Genomic DNA, 21,419 nt, shown 5'->3' on the forward strand with positions numbered 1-21,419 from the left:
TTAGGATAGAGATTTTATAAAATGTGTAAATATAAGCTTAGGACAGCAAGATAAAGTAATATATTGTCTACACTAAGCTGAGATGAAAATCCAATTTCTTTTATTTCACATATCACAGCTTTCTGAATTTATTTTTACAAAAAGCTTTTGTTAGCATTGTAGATTACTTTCAACAATATTTAAAGACTGGGAAACCTTCACTTTTTTTGTGGATAATTTACTGGGTAAACTTTCAACCACTACAGTTAGAGAAGGAGGTAGTTCATTGCCTGGATCTTCTTTTGGAACATGGTTCATAATTACTCTTAAAATTTGTTTTATTAAATAATGGTTGTAACCTGCATGCCATGACATCATAAACATTTAATATCCATAAAATTTGGCAAAATCTTTTCAATAATCAATATTTTAGTAAACATACTTATTCTACACTTGGCCATAAAACATTTGTAGAACAGTGAAAATAGTAAGCTTAACTACAAGATGCTGAAAAGACTATATCACGAACTATATTATCTCTGTGTTCATACTGTTGTGACAAATAATGCTATTAGAGGAAAAATGCACAAATTTCTTCAAATTACTTCAGAGGAAAGAGAAATGTTCTTTAACTTTCCGCCAGCACTATACCTTCCTCTATCATTAAGTATTTCATAGGTGATGAATATGAAAATAGTAATGATATATTTAGAATTTTAATTCAGGTATTTAAGAAAATCAACAAAAAGATAATTACAGATAAGTAAATTCCATTTTGAGCATTATTACAAAGGGAGAGACAACTTCTGCAAATCAAGTATTTTGTCATAACCTAATTTGTTTTTAAAAAAGTAACTCAAAGGTTTAGCATACATTACCTTATCCCTAACTGTATAAAAATCCAAACACAGAAAGGTTTTTCTAGTTATGGTACACAATTTATAGTATTCCTTGTTTATGATTTCACAGTGATTTCTTTTCTTTGTGACAGTAAAAAAAAATAATGTGGTGTTTCATAATGATCTATTGCAAATTAAGAGAAAAAAGTCTAAAATTGTTTTTTTTTCAAGAATTACTTAAGATTATATTTGTATTTCAACAGGACAGAAGTTTGTACCTTGATTATGACTCAGTGTCTAATTAAAAACAACAAATGTCTTTCAATGAGATTAGGGCTAATTTTTATGTGCTTTATTGACATTTTGATCTAGAAAATTTTAATTTAGAAATTTTTATTTAGAAAACCTATGATATACTTTCACTTACCTAAAATCTTACCAAGTGTGAGAGCCTTGATTGCATTGAATTCTGTACCTGAAGACAGAGTGAACTTCATTTTTTCATTCTGATTAACCTGCAGAATGGTTTGATGAAAACCAGAGTATAATAATAGGTGAAATATTAGTCAAATCTTGCAAAAACACAGATAAAATCAAGGTTAAAAAGAAAAGGAAAAGAGAAGATAATTTGATATTTATTTCATAAAAGCTAATCTGAATTTAGAAAATCAGCCTTCTCAGATCACTGACTATAGCTGTGATACTTCTCAAGTGTACCACATAAGCTTTTATTTATCTAATTGATTTGGCTGATTCCTTCTTTCTCATCTATATGATGAATAGATATGGTAAACATTGAAAAGTCCTTCTTTATTAAAACATTTAGTTCTTTGAGATCAAATATTACACTGCAAGTGCTCTGATACCCAGGATTCCTCTAGAACTACTTGCCTTCAAGCATTCTACCAATAATCAAGCAAATTCTAGTATCAAAATATTAACTTTTAACATCCCTTTAAAAAAAAAATACTATACACTGTTAGGAAATAGAAATTCTTAAATTTCAAATTTCCACAGAAAAGAAATCTCTTTTAAACAGTCACATTCCTTGATGTAGAGGGGACCAATAACAAATTAGAAAATTTTTCTTACATTATCTAGATGGTAATATATTTTTATTGTAGTTCAATAGAGAATTTGAAACAAAACCAATATTTAAAATATGCAAGGCTGAAAAAAACTGGTAGCAATAATAAACATTTCACCAACTGTGAAAATGGAATTATCATAAAATTAATTTTATTTTGACATAAAGTGATGAGGAATTATTGACTTTTTGAAATAAACAAGATAGTCTATTGTAGACTTCTACTGTGCTTCAAGAGTCTGCCTACCTTTCCTTTATTTATTTGAAATATTAAATCATATTTCATTTGGTGGCAATTGTTGTAACTATTTACTTAATTTTATTTTGGATGCATTTTTGCAGGTTTTTTTGCCCAACTAAATTACCTCCACAAAGAGTGTTTCCTCCTCTCTGTTAATCTTCACCTGTTGCAGATGTCCATCAGCCATGCTTTTGATATTGATATTGAAGACATCAGGATCTTGATGGCTATCTAGCTTATATCTGATCTGTAAACTTCCTGCAGAGATAAATAGAGCAAAAGTTCTAGTACCCTATATACACAGCAGGCATTGTAGATCATATACAACACTTCTTGTTTCACAGGAATTTGAAGATCATTATTGAGCTAAACAAATGTTTTATTTATTTAAGGGATTAACTACCAGAAATTGACATAAATGAGAAATGAAAGGAGGAAAAAGGAAAAGTAATATCAATGCCGGATTGATGTCTATGAGGTAGTGGCAAAGATAACCATAAACTGTTAAAAATCTGTATGCTGACTCAAAATTTGTTCAGAAACTGTACTAAGTACTGTTATAATTCGTCTAAGAAAAAATCAGTCTAGTAGCTCATTATCAGTGTGACTTACTATGTAAAAGTCATATGATGGAAAGGGCGGGGGTGCACACTACAGTTATACCACATTCAAATCTGTAGTCAGGCAACCACAGGACCATATTTGAACACAGAATCACTGTATTTGTCTTTGATAAGCCCAAAGATTCAAGTCAGTCTGTGTCATTTTTTTTTTAATTGAAAAAAAAAAATTATCAAGACACTGAAGAAATAATGAAAAATAAAGATGGAAATATCAGTTATGTGTATATTCAAGAGATATACATGTGTATTTGGGTGGATAGATATTTGATTTGTGAAATTAGTTGAATGAAATGACCTGTGACTTATTTGGAAAATGCCAAATGCACTTTCAAAAGGTAGTTTATTTCATAATTTATCATGACAATTAATAAGCTATATGAATAGCAGACAAATCAGATAAATTTTGAGTTTAATTTTAAAACATTAAAAATAAAAAAAAAATTGCATTATTTTACTACATTTCCCAAGGATTTCCAGGAATAAGTATTTTTGCCAATATGACAGGAGAAAAGGAGTAAAAGTTAGAATAACAATAGCAGAAATGTTTTTTGTGTGGAAAACATTGGTTGATGCAGCTGAAATAAATAAATATACCTTTAAAGAAACAACAGTATAATACCCAGTTTGTGATTCATGTCTGGAAATCAGAGTGAAACTGAGATGGCATCTGTGATGGTCATTAGTGTTTCCAGGTGGCCTATCTGAACACTCACCATTTCTAGTGAGAATGACTGACAGGTATTCCTTGTAGAAGGAGCTGATGTAAAGCAGTAAGCTTGGTGTCCGTATTGTTCGGAACCCAAATGTAATTGACTCTCTGTTTAGTGTCATGTCAGCATAGAAAGATGAAGCATGAGAACTAGAATTTTTAGGTAAGGTGTAGTATTCTTGAAAATTGTATGTCACAGAAGTACCAGTCACAAAATAGGCAGAGATCTCTGAAAGACAAAATAATTCAATTTTAAAATATAAAGCAAAAAGACTAAAACCATTTCTTGTTTCTCTTTTTTCTTTTTTTTCTTTATGCCAAAGAAAAACAAAATAAAATGTATTTTTAAGTATTGTGATTAAGTAGAAAAAGAAATGTGAGAGAAAATAAAGGGAAAATTACATAAATCTTTTGCAAGAATTCAAATAGATCTTTAAAGGGCTGTAAAAATTATTTTCTGGACTGTATAGTTCTGTTTTCAATAACTGATAAAGCTGAAAGACATTCTTGCCTTTTTTACAGAATGGCCCAGCATAAGCAGAGGAAGTGCAGTCACAGGAGAACCCACTGTATTTCTCTCTACATTTTCCACCATTGTGACACAAGTTACCATAGCTGCTACAATGTCCAGGACAGCCTGGTCCAACTCCTGGCGTTATCTTTGCTCTCTCTTCTAGATCAAGAGCTATTCCATTCAACTGCAATGAACGAATGCATCCCAAAAATCCTTTTTGTCTGGATGCTGTCCCACCTAAAATAAATTTGTATGAGTTATAAAATTAAAAGAAAGAAAAAAAGTGTAAACATTTATTTATGTTTTATTTCCCCTGAGCCCTCTGTTATGAATTTGAAGCCCCTGCATGTGAAAATTTATATAAATAGCTGCAAAAGCATAATTAATTCCTTTTTTGTCAAGCACTTACAGTAAAGCCTTGAAGATTTTAATGGCAAACAAAAATTTTGCACAGCAAGATACCAAGCAATGATGCGTATTTCCATTATTTCATCAAGGAGCAACAATAGGAAATCGGGTGTTTTTCTTTTACCAGGGAGAGAATAGGAGCTGTCTTTTGTTGCACAGCTTACTCTAGTATTTTCTGTCATTTATTCTTATTTAAAATGTATAAGCATCTATAATTATAATGCATCTCCAATTTACTTTCAGTTAAATGACTTCTTCTGATCATCCATTTTCATTCTTGTCTCTTTCAAAATTTGCAAAATTCTTGGTATTACATTAAAAAACTTTATATAAATGTTAATATTTACAGATTTGATGGCATAAAACCACCTAATAATATGAATGTTTTTTGTTATCTCTGCGAAAATAAACATTTTGAAGGCAGGTTTAATTTTTTCTTGGTTGGGTTTTTTGTTTGGGTTTGGGGTTCTTTTTTTGCCTTTTGCCTCTTGCTTTCATTGGAAAACTCAAATATATGCATCTGGGAAGTAAAGAAAGAGTGTTTTAGCCTGAAGATGTCACAATCCTGATATGTTAGTAACTGACTAATTGGTGACTATGGCAGGTGCTATTTATATGAGATAACACTTAACTAAAAAGTGCCTCTGGTAATATTTTTAGGGCTGTTTATATTTAATTTTTCTCTACATCTTTTCACTGGTTTGAACAGGGAAGATTGACTCTGTGTCAGCAGACTGGCAGCAGAAGTAGTCAAAGAATAAGTCTCATTACTCCTTCCACTAAGAAAAAAATACATTAAATTGAATAGATTAAAACATCTTACAGATAGTTGGGAGTTAGTTGCATTATCCAAAGGAGAGGTTTAACTAAAAAAGGAAATAAACCAGATACAAGGTTTACCCACATGACAATATTGCAGTTGCAGAGACACATTACACAAAATAACCTTGCTGCAGTTGTACCTAACCTTCACAAATTATATTCAGGAAATGCATGAAACAAATTATTCAAAAGAATCACTATAATTTGTCATTTCACACTTCAAAAAACACTGGTTTGTCTAAATAAAATTAAACAAATACTATTTTTATCAATTCTGCTCCCTCTCCATTTATTTTTTTCAATAAGGATTAAGTTTCTATAGCTATAGTATCAAAATACTTTTCTTCTTAACTCCTACTCAACAGAGCAAATCTAACACACATTCATTTTCTACTATGTGACTCCTCTATCATTAGATCAGGTTTCTGAAATTGCCATCCTCACCAATCTGATCTCCTTCTATGATCAGGTGACCCGCCTGGTGGATATGGGGAGGCCTGTGGATGTAGTCTACCTGGACCTCAGCAAGGCCTTTGACACCGTTCCCCATAGCAAACTCCTGGCCAAGATGTCAGCCCATGGCTTGGATGGGAGCACTCCTTGCTGGGTTAGGAAGTGGCTGGAGGGCCAAGCACAGAGAGTGGTGGTGAATGGTGCCACATTGTGACTGTTTGAGGCTGTGCCTTTAAGAAAAGGGACAGTACTGGGACACTGGCTGAATGGTTTTTGTATCAAAATGAAAACATGATATTCTAAACGAATTTCATTGGTGGATGGGCAAAATGCAACTTTAAATTGTAGGGCAATTGGAATTTTTTCTCAGTTTGGGTTTCAGCCTGTCCTCTGTGCCAGCCTGAACGACTTCTCTCCCTGCCTGCTTCTCAGCAAACTAAGCGGAGCTGACCTTGAGATAAGCAAACTAGTTCTGCATGTGCTTTCGAAGCTTAATAACATCTCCTTTCCTTACTAACTGCCTTTCTTTCTCTCTCCAACCCCTTTTTGGGAAAAAAGGGAGGGAGGGGGAGAGAGGGGGGTACAGGGAAGGGGGAACCCTCCTCTCGAGGAGGAGGGATTTTTGTTGTGTTATTTTCCTTTGCTGTATTTCTGTATATATATTGCGTTATATATAGCTTGCTTTCTATATATGCTTGTAAATATAGTCTGCTTCTCTGAGTTTAGCTGTGGTTTCTTACTCTGTGGGGGAGGGAGAGCTAGGCCCTCTCCCATCCTACCACACACATCCAGCTGGAGGCCAGTCACTAGTGGTGTCCCCCAGGGATCAGTACTGGGCCCAATCCTATGCAATAACTTTATTGATGATCTAGATGAGGAGATTGAGTCAACCATTAGCAAGTTTCCAGATGACATTGAGTTGGGAGCAGGTATTGATCTGTTAGAGGGTAGGAGGATTCTGCAGAGGGACCTTGACAGGCTGGACAGATGGGCAGAGTCCAACATGATGCATTTAAAAAGTCTAAGTACCGGGTGCCGCACTTTGGCCACAACAACCCCATGCAGTGCTACAGGCTGGGGTCAGAGTGGCTGGAGAGCGGCCAGGCAGAAAGTGACCTGGGGGTACTGGTTGACAGCTGCCTGAACATGAGCCAACAGTGTGCCCAGGTGGCCAAGAAGGCCAATGGCATCCTGGCCTGAATCAGGAATAGTGTGGCCAGCAGGAGCAGGGAAGTCATTATGCCCCTGTACTCAGCACTGGTTAGGCCACACCTTGAGTACTCTGTCCAGTTTTGGGACCCTCAATTTAAGAAAGATATCAAGACGCTAGAACGTACCCAGATAAGGGCAACAAAGTTGGTGAGGGGTTTGGAGCACAAGCCCTATGAAGCTGAGGGAGATGGAATTGTTTAGCCTGGAGAAGAGGATGCTCACGGGAGACATTGTTCTCTACAGCTACCTGAAAGGAGGTTGTAGTCTCTTCTCCCAGGCACCTAGCACCAGAACAAGAGGATACAGTCTCAAGCTGCACGAGGGGAAGTTTAGGCTCAAGGTGAGGAGAAATTTCTTCACAGAAAGAGTGATTGGCCACTGGAATGGGCTGCCCAGGGAGATGGTAGAGTCACCGTCCCTGGAGGTGTTCAAAAGAAGGATTGGACATGGCACTTGAATGCATAGTGTAGTTAGTCATGAGTTGTTGGGTGATAGGTTGGACCTTTTCCAACCTTGCTGATTCTGTGATTCTGTGATCCAATATGGCCTTAATGGCTTCATGTAATGAGACATTCACAGCTTTTCTGGACAAACTGAGGACCTTTGGATGAAGAAAACCCTCAAAATATCCTTAAATGTACAGATTTAGTAACTTCTCTTCCCGTTAAAAAAAAATGGTGCAAATTGAGATCTTTTAGTTGTTCTTTGAACAAACATCAAAAGAAGAAAACTTTTGTTGAAATCCTGCTCAGCAGTGAGTATAGGCCAAGGCATAAAATCTGTAATCCACTGAGCTACATCTCAGTGGATTTTTCACAAAGGATCACATATCTTCAGACAAACAGTTTTCAGAAGACCCTGTTGCTTTCTTTCACTTCCTTTTATTTTATTCTCCTTTTCATCTTTTCATGAAGATAGCTATGAAAGATTCTATTAAATCAATGCCTACCTACAAAAAGTTGACTATTGAGCTGCAAGCGTGTGTGGCCTTCAAGTGGAGCACCATGAGACCTTTGAGGAAGCTGATCTACTTGCAAGGATGCCGCTTTGATATTTCGTTCAGCCTTCACAAAATGCCACTGGTCATCATTTAAAGAACCGGGTGATTGAACTCTAACTTCACTAGGTCCATTTCCAACATCAAATGAAAAAATCACTTCAGATGGAGCTAGACAGAAGACAGAAATACAGGACACTTAAATTATAGGTCATAAAATCCTTAAGTGGCCAAACAAATTACTTTAAGGTTTAATCTACTATTTCATGGGATAAGACTGATTGTTCTAGGGGAAAAATTTACTTTAGAAGGCCTATCCCCAAAATTTGTTCTTCACAGTGAAAACAATGATTTGTCAACAACATGGAAATCAAACATTTTGTAGACACATAGAAAGTATAGTAATTCCACAGAATTTCTACCAATTTTGATGCAGTTTATAAGACTATGTATACAGTTAATTAAATTGAGACATTTACTAAGCAACTTTATTACATGGGTTTATAGTTCACACCGAAAATCATAACTCAGTCTTTTCAGACCATGAATATGCCAGAAACTGAAGATCTGCACATTACAAATATTCTGTGATTGAAGGACTAGATGTTTGAGAAGATTTCATGAAGCCAAGGAAAACGTTTCCATTTATGTCACTGGACTCTGAAGCAAAAGCACAACAATTAGGCACAGAAAAGGGAAATAAATATGTTTCAAATACATTTTCAAAGATTAATTTACTGAATTCATAAAACCAATTTCAATTTGTTATTTTTATTTTATTTTCAATTTTAAATATATATATATATTAGACATTTAATAACATATAGATTCGCTTTGGCCACCCTTTAGGTTGAGTAATGCCACATGCTTGAAATCATTAAAACCTTGAACCTGATTTTTATAACAAGAACACAAAAAAATATTCTGAACCAGAGAGAGAAAAGTAAAATGACAAATATAAAGATTTAATTTTCCAGATAAAATAAAGGCATAATGTGCAGCCAATTTTTAAAAGGATGGACTTTTGCAATAAATTATCTCTTCTGCTTAAATATCAACAGTGTTTTATACAATAACAAGAAATCACTGATGCCTAAATCCAGTTCCTCAGTAAAATTAATTTTAGAATAAATTTGTTTCACTTGTTAAGACCTCAGCCACACCATAGGAGAACAAATGCAACAGAAACTTCATGTTGTTGGATAAAGAATATGTGCTGATTATCTTCTATAGGGAGACCTTTTAATCCTTCAGATCCTGTCCATGCAGTGGTTGAAAACACAAATTCTGCATTGCCTGCTAGACAGTGTAACACAATCATGCAATCTAAATAATGATCTGAAAATAATGTCATTGTTTAGATCTTAAAGGCAAGAATAAAATAGTAAAGTTTTGGAAACAACCACTGAAATAATGAATTAAAATACCACCCCTAAAAAAGTAATGTTATCTTTAAAAAATTGAAACAGTCCCAGAAGTTCCAAAGATGAAGACCTAGATAGCAAGGGTGATCATACAGAAATTTGTTAAGGTGCCTAACTAAAGTGAAAACTATAGTCAGTTAATATTTTGTAGTATTTTAAATCATTCTCCTAAAACCAACTGCATTGCAAATTTGAAAGGTATTTGGCATTTATAAGCACAGTGGTCAAACAATCTGTGGCAGATATGCCACAGGACATAGAGAGATGCTGACTTAGTTCTAAAATGTTTACCTTTGCTAGAAAAGACTGAAGCAAAAAGCACTTCTGTCATTTTCTGGGAAGCAGAGAAGGGAACATCCAAGAGTTTTCTTGTGGTACAAAAATGTTTTGTAGGCCCTACCTACCTTGGGGTGACTCAAAAATTTTCAAACATTGTGGGGGCTCTTCTGGCCCTAATACATTCAAACATAGACAGTGCACAGCTATAGGCTGACAGAGACGTGCAGTGGCTAACTGTGGCTAACATACAGAAACACAGCACAGAATGCAGGGTCATTGAGGACCATTCAGACTATTGAGATTATCACATGCAGAAGCAGGAAGTGATTATCAGGTATCGCTATACCTGAATGCAATACCTGAGCACATTCCTTGAAGGAAACAACTGAATTCCACCCATCAGGGTCAAGTTACGTATACATTAAGAAGAAAGCCAAAAACAGCTGTGTATCGGGCTCTCAGAGCAATTTCCAAAGCAACTGCATATGACTCTCCAAATTAATACACCACAGTGTTCCAAATCTGCTTTAAATTTCTGATTAACTCATTGCTTTTAAATAGGAAATAATCCTTGAGTGAGATTCAATAAAAAATAGTTGCTAAGACTTTCAGTTAGAAGACAGAACTTGTGGTCATGTAAGTATTTAACAGACTGTGCTATTCAGACCTGTTTCAGCCTTGTTGCTTTTAAGAGTACAGGAACTCAGAAAGAAATGTGAAGACTATGTGTTTGTTTGTTTGCATTTAAATATATATATTTCTGCAAAGAAATCCAGAGAGATCAAGTATCTTTTTTAAAGACAATTCACTTCCTCTGTTTTTTAAAACACAACTAGGATATACGCTTACATTTTTGCAATATCCTTCTAGAACGTTATACACTGGTGTTCCACAGTGTTTATGACTTCATAAAATTAAATAAACTGGACTAAATTTCACATGTCTTATAATGATTCTTGATGTGAAAATTTTGCTTTGTCAGTGCTGAATCTGAAAGTCTAAAGATCATTATGTACTAAATAAAAGAATTAGATATCAATAAAATGTTAAGAAAAATCATTGTGTTTGCAAATATGGAATGGCAAATGTTAATATTGAGTTTTATATCATTTATAACATAGCTTCATCTTAAAAACTTACATCTGGCAATTTGATTATTATTTACTATTACACAGATCGAAGAGTAATATGTGGAAAAATTAATTGAACATCAAATGTGCATTGGTGATTTACATTCACACCTATTATAACAGAGTATATGTTAAGAAAATCTGGATGATCCAAATATACACATTGTACAAGCCTTTCACTTTCTTTCTACTTCAGTTGTCATAAGTCATATAAAAAACCCATAAGTATGCAGTATTTTAGATGTTTATGAATGAATGGGACAAGTGATGTGAGTTTATCTGCATAGTATTATTCCAAAAAAGCAGATAAAGTCTTCTGCCAGCCATCTGAATAAATTTGGTTCTCAGAGGCATTCCTTTAATGTTTTCATTATTTATCTATTTTGAATATAGCAAATCATTTATCACACAATAATATCAGAGATTCTCTACTAAAGTTCTGACAGAATACATTTTCTGAATTGTATGACACTATGACAATGAGGTTATAACAGTATAGTATGTATACTTTAACAGAACTTTAACAGAAGATGGTTCATATTCTTGATAAACATGACAAACACACTGTCACAATAGACTGCACTACATTTTGAGAGAATAAACCAAATTTATTAAACATTACAAAGTATTCTATAATTAAAATGATTAGATAACAACACAGGAAGTAGTTTCCTATTTATCTCAGTAGCCTCAGATAACAATATTGACAAAAAAAAGAAGAAGAATATTTTACTTATTAATAGAAATTCATATACTTTTCAATGGTAATATTTTACATTATGTGAAATATATTTTTGTATGTGCTTTTATTTGTACTCTTCATTGGAAAATATGTGAATGCAATATCACAGTGGTTTTTTGGGAAGGAAAAAAATAAAATGAAACAAAAACCTAATAAGAAAAAACAAACCAAAACAAATAAACAAACACACACAAAAAATAAACCTAAACCAACCAACCAAACCCACAAAGCCAGGGGAAAAAAAATCAACTTCATAATACCAAGGTAAAAATCATAGAATTATAGAATAGTTTGGATTGGAAGGGACTTTAAAAATTATCTAGTTCTAACATTCTCGCCATGGGTAGGGACACCCTCCACTAGACCAGGCTGCTCAAAGCCTCATCCAACCTGGCCTTGAACACCTCCAGGGAGAAGGCACCTATTATCTCCCTGGGTATTCTGTTCCAGTGTCTCACCACTGTTACTGTAGAGAATTTCTTAGTAATATCTACTCTAAATCTATTCTTCTCGCATTTAAATCCATTCCCACATGTAATGCCTTGCCTAAAAATTTGGACAGAGAATTTGATGGCAGGGGTGAAGCAAGCAAGAAAAGGAGAAGCAGTTTGAGCAGACAGGGGCTGAATACTGCACTCGTAGATTAAGAATTCTCTGGAGCAGAAATTAGCTTTTAATGTATATTTTTACAGTCTTAGTGCCGAGATTTAGGTGGGAATAATAAAGGTAACAATAACAACATTAATAATAATAAAGCTAAAGGACATTTCAAAAATATTCTCCTTTAAATTAACTCTCATTTAGTCAATCTGAAAGTTGTAAAAATAAAAACAACAACAACAAAAATAGTTGCAACAACAATTAGTTACTTACAGTATAACTCTATCCTTATAAAGTCTTGAATTCCCAGGTTTTCTAAAAACACTCCTGAAGAAGCAGTAGTTTTAAAGAAAAATGAGATATCAGCACTTAGTTCTCCATGGAAGGTAGGGAAATGAAGGTAGGATGTCTCTGTGTTGAAGGATGCTGAATTCCAAAATGTTCCTGGTCATCAAAATGAAAGATTAAAATATACATAAAGTGTTAACTAGTACTACCAGTATAAGTTTTGCAACCAGTTAAACAAAGGGCCCAGGTCTAGTATAGATTCGGTAAGTTCAGAGTCTTGTGCAAAAACTTGTGCAAACCCTTCCTGTTTAGTCTATAAAATAAAAAGTGGGGGTTCATGGAGAGACAAAACAATGATTCTACAAAAGCAATTAATGTGCTCCATTCAGACAACCAAAAAGCAATTAATAGGAAATAAAATGCCTGGTATCAAAATTAGACAGTCTAATGAAGGCCCGAGGTATCTTTTTATGAAGTTAACAACATATCAGTTTTGTGTAAAGTACTACACCTATATTAGCTAGTATAAACTATGACTCTGACAGTTGTTATGCATGTTTCTCACAAAGCAAAGAAAACAGCCTTGTTTTTTACTGTATTCCACTGAAGTTTTACCAGATATTACAAAAGAGATATGTTCTTAGTAATTACTGTGAAAGAAATTAAAACCTGAAAGTTAAAATAAAAAAGAAGTTATCTCGGTTTAGGAATTCACATACATTCTTAGTTACATGATAAATCCAACATTGATCCAGTTTTAATATAACAATTAAAAAAAAAGTTAAAATATTGAACATGGATAGTTTGTTGATTTAATTTTTCTTTAAGCTGGCATTTAGTCATAATTTCTTAAATTCTGTTCCTGATTATTAAAAAGCTTATGTAAAATCTCTAATAATAACCTCTTCTAATAAGAATATAATCTGCATTTATGGTGTTCTAGTAGAAGTACCTTGTTATTACTGCTGAATTCTTACAGATGTATTTGTTATATGTACATGTTAGATGCATTAAGTTACATTATTTTCCAAATCAAATGAGGCATTCAATACCCTCCTAGCTAACCAAACAAAGACATTTCATGTCTTCTTGATAGTGATGTGATCAGGACCTAAATGCTATACAAAACTATGATTTTTGGTCCAGGCACTCTCTGTTTTGATTTATTGAGTTTTCTGGAGATGAGGGAAGATTTTAAAATTTCTTTTCTGGAAAATCCAACTTGAGGATACAGTGTATACAGAGGCCTTGTTCACAAACCAGTGAAGTAAAATAATTCACCACTCCTTTTGACTGTTTAGCAGGGTTTTAATCAGGATTCAAAACTTGCACCTAGAAAAACAGCATGGAAGAACATTCATATAGATAGAATACATAGAATAAACCAGGTTGGAAGAGACCTTCAAGATCATCGCGTCCAACCCATCAACCAATCCAACACTGCCCAAACAACTAACCCACGGCACCAAGCACCCCATCAAGTCTTCTCCTGAAAACCTCCAGTGATGGTGACTCCACCACCTCCCCAGGCAGCCCGTTTCAATGGGCAATCACTCTTTCTGTATAGAACTTTTTTCTAACATCCAGCCTGAACCTCCCCTGGCGCAGCCTGAGACTGTGTCCTCTTGTTCTGGTACTGGCTGCCTGGGAGAAGAGACCAACATCCATCTGTCCACAACCTCCCTTCAGGTAGTTGTAGAGAGTAATAAGGTCACCCCTGAGTCTCCTCTTCTCCAGGCTAAGCAACCCCAGCTCCCTCAGCCTCTCCTCATAGGGCTTATGTTCCAAACCCCTCACCAACTTTGTTGCTCTTCTCTGGACTCGTTCCAGCAAGTCAACATCCTTCCTAAACTGAGGAGCCCATATATATTCTGGCAATTGCTTTCTGCAACACTCCCCACTTGGGAATACTGTCAACCATCTCAACATTTGAGCAGCCATCAGGATAACATTCACATGGTAGGGCAGAACCGTGAACAGATGGCTGAGGCTGGGAGAAAAAATCTGCCTGACGGACTCCTCAAAGTTACATCATGTGCAAAATGCTATCTGCAGAAGACAGCAGCCTTGTATATTGTGATAATTTTAAGTCTGTATTTCTCAAATGTTTCTGTTCACAGGTCCCACAGAGCAAACTTCACCACAGTTGTAACTCAGGTATACTGCTATTTAAAAAAACAATGGCCTGGCTGTTATAAGTAATTGAAACAAAATAGGAAATTTAATACTAGTTATTTATACAAAACTGGTAAAACATTGCCAGCAACTTGAAGAGTGACAATAATTGCTGTATAGTTCAGTAGCATAATGAAGCATTTTGATGTTATTTGTAAATCAGGATGGAGTCCTAAGGGGAGACCAGGGATAGGATGTTATTCTTCCTCTCTTAATTTCTTGCCCTCTCTTATCTAGTTGTACTTTTTCTTTGCTGTGAAATTGTATGATTTATGAATGTTAAGCTTAAGCTAGTTAAATACAGATAACCAAAAATATATTGCAAAGTGTCTTACGAGGTGGGAAAACAATTTCTTCCTTTACAGTGTCTGGCTCAAGTCTCACATTTACTTTTCTGGAACTGCTAAACACCATGTATTTAGAAAATCAATATTATTTAGCACTTTAGCTGAGTAGTAAAACTGCAGTCCTCTTACGAGTATTAAAAAAAATAAAAGAATCTGTTTTAAATAAAAGAGATGCAGATTCATGTTGCAAAAACTAGTTTAGTGTTTGGCACACATCAACTATTCTTACCAAATTGAAACAGCAAAGTGAAAAAGACAGATAAATAAGCCATTTTTTGATGTTACAAAGACAATAAAAGTGAATATCAAAACGATTGTGTAACTGCAAATTACAGCACTCTTCAAGTTTTTAATCAAAACTGGAACTTGTCTGTTATTCATATGAATTCTGGATATCTCTTAAGTGTTGCATCATTCATTCTTTCAGTGTGAAACTCCAGGAGGCATACTGAGCTGTCAGACAGAGAAAATAAAGATCTTATGAGGCTAAACAGTATTTATGTTGCTAAACATATTTTTTTTATTATCCTTCCCTCTGTAATCTGTAATCAACATGATATGTAAAATGCTACCTGTTACAGATTGACAATGTTAAGACACATTACTGTTATTGTGGAGGTGCTGGATGTGTTCTCAGAGAAACAGTAGTCTTTGTGAAGATAATGTTTAATGTGTCTTGCATCTTTACTATATGTAAGTAAGCAACTAGAATGCATTAAGCTTAATCCAGGGCAAGATGATAAGTGTTGAAAGCTTATGGGTAGGAGTCAAGGGCCATGCAAACACAAATGATATGGTTAATTTATGACTTTTTGTTTATTTGGTTGTATTTTTGGGGGTTTGGTATTTGTTCTGTTTTGTTTTGTTCTGTTCTGTGTGTGTGGAGGGAGTTGTTTCACTTTATTCCTATACAAAACCAAGCAGGCAAATAACCACTACCTATTATATGTTTTACTGCATTTAATTCTTTCCATATTTGCTTGGCATTTCTGTCCATTCTGCTACATGCAAAAATCTCTCTTCATCCAGAACAATGGAGAGGAAACCAAAATGATTGAAAAGTGTGCAAATTGCTTCTTCTGAAGCTGTCCTCCCAATGTTACAAAGTCTAGCCATCTGGCAACTGTTTGCCACTGCAAATTTGCAGGGTTTAACTGCCACATCTGTATCACTACATCAACTTGCACTACATGGCAACTTCTTATATGATTCATAGATTAAAAGACCAGAAGGGGGAAACAATAATTATCTAGTTTGACCTCTGTATGCCAGTGTCGTAGTTTGGGCTGGGTGCCCTCTGCTACAGGGGTGTTTCCTGTGTCCAGAAGTCCATCCCAGTGGGTGGACTCAGGAAATTAGGTATTTCTACCATAATCCCTTGCACCACTATAAATTTTGCAGTGGGGTCTGGCACTTCCTCTTTTCTTCCCTCTCCGAGACTTGGTAACTGGGGGAGAGATCTCCCAGCCATGGGCCTGATTGGGCCCAAGGCCACAGGGGGATGGGCAGTCTCAGGCCTGGCCAGCTGAGACTAGCCCAGCAGAGGGAGGGGGAAGAAGGAGCCCTGGGGGTTTTGGATGCACCCTCAGGTGGGGATGGGATCTCTCTTTGTCACTGCGCTTTGGGTTTTCTGTAACATTCACTGCTTTCTATTTAAACTTTCATCACTTTTGCAATCCGTTTGTCTGAGTCGTTATTTCTGCCTGTGGTGGGGAGGGGATCTGCCCTAACCCATTACAGCCAGGGATTATATAAATTCCCTGAAACAATTCTTGTTTGAAAAAGAGCATTTATTCTAGGAAAAATATTCAAGCAATTAAATTAAAAATTGGCTACTTATAGGAAATTCAAAATTGCTCCTACTACTAACTTATATACAAGTTTATTTATACATAAGCACAAACCTTACTGGCCTAGCTTCAAATCCTGATCACCGGTTCTTTTTTTTTTCTGATTTTCTCTCACTCTTTGAAGAATAAAATTTGAAAGTTCATACTCTATGCAACTCCATTTGGGTGAAATACATAACCTCAAATTTCACCTAAGTTAGGCAAAAAGATTGTGGTTAAGAGTCTTTCACTAAAAAATATATCACTCAACAATTTTGATTAAATCCTTTACTGTTACACCCTTTCCTATAGTGTAACATTTCAGCCACAGACATGTACTGAAATTCTTGATTATGCAGAAAACGTTGTAATGGTTTAAAGCAAACTAAAATGGGTCAGACCAAACCAGTGGCTTAACCTGTCTATTTTCCCAACACAGAAGTGAGAGAAAAGTAACTCACCAAAACTTGGGATTGGGGTGGGGGGAAGTGTGATAAGAACAGAGTTTACTGAGCAAAATCATATAAACATAATACAAAATGCATGATTAACCTTAGCCTATTAGCAGAAAAAGCATGGTGCAAAGTAGAACCAAGCAGAAGAAAGCAAGCTGAAGGACCAAGCCAGAGAACTACTCCCTCTCCTACCTTGTCCCATTGCCATCCCAATGGAAGACAAATACTCAAGGAACCCAGCACCCAGAAACAGCAACCACAACATGAAGCCTCCCATATTGCAATCTGAGCTTCAAGACCCATAATACTTTTCTCTAGACAGTACTTTCATTTTTTGAAGCTGGCGTGACTGCAGCATGTTATGAATATCAGCAACAGGTTCAACTCAAACCATGACATTCTTCATCCCTTATTCTATACCATCTGAATCATGCGTAGCAGCAATCTCCATTAAACAATGTGCATCATACAGCAGTTACTGTCCATTCTTGCTCATCGCTCAAAATGAGATTGCTTTGCAGCACCACAGAGGACTGCTCACTGCAGATGCAAAGGAGCTCCACATTGTTCCAGTACATTCTGCATCAGTCCATGACCAGTCCAAATCATGTGTCTGTATTTCCACCGTTGGGGCAATCATTGAGTCCAGTGATGTATTCCACCTCTCCAAGCGTAAGCAAACTGTGGCTTGCATTCCAGTGCCTAGCCCACCACATGCAGGAGTAGAGATCTCTCTGTCACACCAGAAATACAAATGGGTTCCACCCCTTCAACCTGCCAAACCGTCAGTTCCACATAGTCCAATAAAACCAGCTGTTCCTCTCCTCACTCTGGTTGGAAACAGGATCCCTTTAATTCTGACTAGAATCACGTGCATCTTGTGAAGATGCTTTGGGAGTCATTTCAGAAGAATCAGAAGCAGTATCAGCTTGTCTGCTCTTCTTCAGTGATTTTCCACTGGAAACAAGGGAAGCATTTTTTTGGGGAAGAATTCCCCTGTAATTCATGTGCTCATGCAGCCAGGATGGAAGTAGGTTTTCCATTGCACTTCTTCATGTCCTCCCCATAGTCATGCAAAAAAACGCACAGGTTATGCCATGGTGTGTACCTCCCAGATTTTCTCCTTTGGACAGGGGAACAACTGCTCCTCAAGGCTGAAACACAGGCCCATACAGGTGGGGAGTTGAACATGTTCTTGCATTGACAGACATGCCAGAACAGTTCCTTCACAGCTGAAACACAGTCCTGGAAAAAGGAGGAAAGATTTTTCTCCCTTGCATGGCTGAGGCCTTCTGTTTGCTTTGTTCACTCTTCATCCTTGTCCACCTTCCAAACCCAGATGTAAGAGGTGGGCAACCAGCCCTGGCTCTGTCTCTTTTTGTCTCCCTTTTCATTATCTCAATCCCTTTGTCTCTTGCCAAGAATCTGACAGTCTTAATTAAGACAGCAACCTTTTGTGCCCCACGTTTGGCACCAAAAGAATGTAATGGTTTGAATCAGAACAAAATGGGTCATACCAAATGAGCATGTTAACCTGTCTATTTTCCCAACACAGAAGTGAGGGAAAAGTAACACACAAATCCTTGGGAGTGAGAGCAAAAAAAAAAAAAACACTTAAGAAGTGAATAGAGTTTACTGTGCAAAATCTGATAAACATAATACAAAATAGTATCATAGTATCAGACAGGTTGGAAGGGACCACAAGGATCATTTAGTTCCAACCCCCCTGCCACGGGCAGAGACACCCCACACTAGATCAGGCTGACCAGAGCCTTGACCAGCCTGGTCTTAAACACCTCCAGGGATGGCACCCCAACCACCTCCCTGGACAACCCATTCCAGGGCTTCACCACTCTCATGGTGAAGAGCTTCCTCCTCACGTCCAGCGTGAATCTCCCCACCTCCAGCTTCATTCCATTCCTCCTAGTCCTATCACTACCTGATATCCTGAGAAGTCCCTCCCCAGCCTTCTTGGAGGCCCCCTTCAGATACTGGAAGGCCACCATTAGGTCACCTCAGAGCCTTCTCTTCTCCAGACTGATTGGGTTTCTGGGCTGCAAGTGCACACTGAGGTCTCATGTTGAGTTTCTCATCCACCAGCACCCCCAAGTCCCTCTCCTCAGGGCTGCTTTCCAGACAGTCACTGGCCAGCCTGTTTTTGTGCCTGGGATTGCCTCGACCCAGATGCAGGACCCTGCACTTGGTCTTGTTGAACCTCCTGAGGTTGGCTTGTGCCCACCTCTCCAGCCTGTCAAGGCCCCTCTGGATGGCATCCCTTCCCTCCAGTGTGTCTGCTGCACCACACAGCTTGGTGTCATCAGCAAATTTGCTGAAGTGCACTCAATGCCACTGTCCATGTCACCCACAAAGAGGTTGAACAGGACTGGTCCCAGGACTGATCCCTGAGGAACTCCGCTTGTCCCTGGCCTCCACTGGGACATGGACCCATTGACAGCCACTCTTTGAGTGTGGCCATCAAGCCAGTTCTTTATCCATCTAGTGGTCCACCCATCAAACCCATGTTTCACCAGTTTGGAGACCAGGAATTGGTTCAGGACAGTGTCGAAGGCTTTGCTCAGGTCCAGATAAATGACATCAGTTGCTCGCCCCTCATCTATTAACATTGTCAGCTGTTCATAGAAGGCAACCAGGTTTGTCAAGCAGGATTTGCCCTTGGTGAAGCCATGCTGACTGTTCCAAATCACCTCTTCACTATTCTTCTAAGTCAGTAGTGCCTCCAGGAGGATCTGCTCCATGATCTTTCTGGGCACAGAGTTGAGACTGACTGGCCTGTAGTTCCCTGGTTCCTCCTTCTTACCCTTTCTGAAAATGGGAGTAATGTTTCCCCTTTTCCAGTCTGTGGGGACTTCCCCAGACTGCCATGACTTTTGGAATATAATAGAGAGGGGTTTAGCAACCTCATCTGCCAGTTCTCTCAGTACCCGTGGCTGTATCCCATCGGGTCCCACGGACTTGAACACTTTCAGGTTCTTCAGGTGATCACGAACCTGATCTTCACTTACGATGGGCAGTTCTTCCTCCCTGTTCCTGGAATTATCTTCCATGACATCAGGAGTGTGGCTAGAGGCCCTTGCAGTGAAGACTGAGGTAAAGAAGTTGTTGAGCACCTCACCCTTTTCCTCATCACTTGTGACCATTTCACCAGCTTCCTTTCTGAGGGGGCCCACACCTTCCCTAGTCGTCTTCTTCCCATTAATATACCTGTAGAAGTTCTTAGTGTTCCCTTTAACCTCCCTGGCTAGATTAATTTCAAACTCTGCTTTGGCTTTCCTAACCAGGTATACACCCTGTTCTACCTGTTCTTCCCTCCACTTCCTGTAGAGTTTCTTTTTAAGTAATAGTGTGTCCAGCAGCTCCTTGCTCATCCAGGCAGGCCCCCTAGGATTCTTTCCTGCTTTTCTCTTTGTTGGTATACATAGCTCCTGGACACAGAGGAGGTGGTCCTTGAATACTGACCAGCTGTCCTGGGTCCCTCTTCCCTCCAGGGCTTTGTCCCATGACACTTTGGCTAGCAGATCCTTGAAGCGATCAAAGTCTGCATGCCTAAAGTCTAGGGTCATAAGCTTAGAACACTTCCTCCTGATTGCCCTGAGGAGATTAAATACAACTGCTTCATGGTCAGTGCAGCCAAGGCTGTCTCTGAGGCTCACATTGGTTACCAGCCCTTCCCTGTTGGAGAGAACAAGGTCCAACATAGCATCTTTTCTTGTTGGTTCCTCTACCATTAGGAGGAGGAAGTTGTCTTCTATGCAGCCCAGGAACATCCTGGATTGCTGGTGCCTTGCTGTGTTGTCCCTCCAGCAGATGTCAGGGTGGTTGAAATCACCCATGAGGACCAGGGCTTGGGACATGGAAGCTACTTCTATTTGCCTGTGGCGGGCTTCATCTGCTTGGTTCTTCTGGTCAGGTGGCCTGTCGGAGACCCTCACAGTAATATCTCCTTCCCCTGTCTTGCCTTTAATTTGAACACATACACTCTCAACCAGCTCGTCATCCCTCCCCAGGTGGAGCTGCACTGATTCCAGCTGGTTATTGACACAGAGGGCCACATCACCTCCTCTACTTCCCTGCCTATCCTTCCTAAAGAGCTTATACCCATCTATCCCTACATTCCAGTCATGGGAATCATCCCACCAAGTTTCAGTAATAGCCACTATGTCATGGCATCCCAGCAGCACAGTGGCCCTTAATTCATCCTGTTTCTTGCCCAAGCTGTGCGCATTTGCATAGAAGCACTTCAGCTGG

At 37.6% G+C, this 21,419-nt stretch overlaps 1 protein-coding gene across 1 annotated transcript in view; it reads right to left on the reverse strand.

Moving 5' to 3' along the window:
* Window positions 1-21,419, reverse strand: part of CNTNAP4 (contactin associated protein family member 4) — a gene marked incomplete at its 5' end in the record, with an annotated part of 280,039 nt that overhangs the window by 32,501 nt on the left and 226,119 nt on the right. Inside the window, 6 exons of the mRNA XM_054177755.1 lie at window positions 1,246-1,333; window positions 2,271-2,404; window positions 3,483-3,707; window positions 3,990-4,229; window positions 7,837-8,055; window positions 12,333-12,503. Coding sequence (XP_054033730.1) covers window positions 1,246-1,333; window positions 2,271-2,404; window positions 3,483-3,707; window positions 3,990-4,229; window positions 7,837-8,055; window positions 12,333-12,503 — 1,077 coding nt within the window. The remainder of the gene's footprint in view (window positions 1-1,245; window positions 1,334-2,270; window positions 2,405-3,482; window positions 3,708-3,989; window positions 4,230-7,836; window positions 8,056-12,332; window positions 12,504-21,419) is intronic.

The sequence above is a fragment of the Dryobates pubescens genome, chromosome Z (assembly GCF_014839835.1).
Source record: "Dryobates pubescens isolate bDryPub1 chromosome Z, bDryPub1.pri, whole genome shotgun sequence".
NCBI lineage: Eukaryota > Metazoa > Chordata > Aves > Piciformes > Picidae > Dryobates > Dryobates pubescens.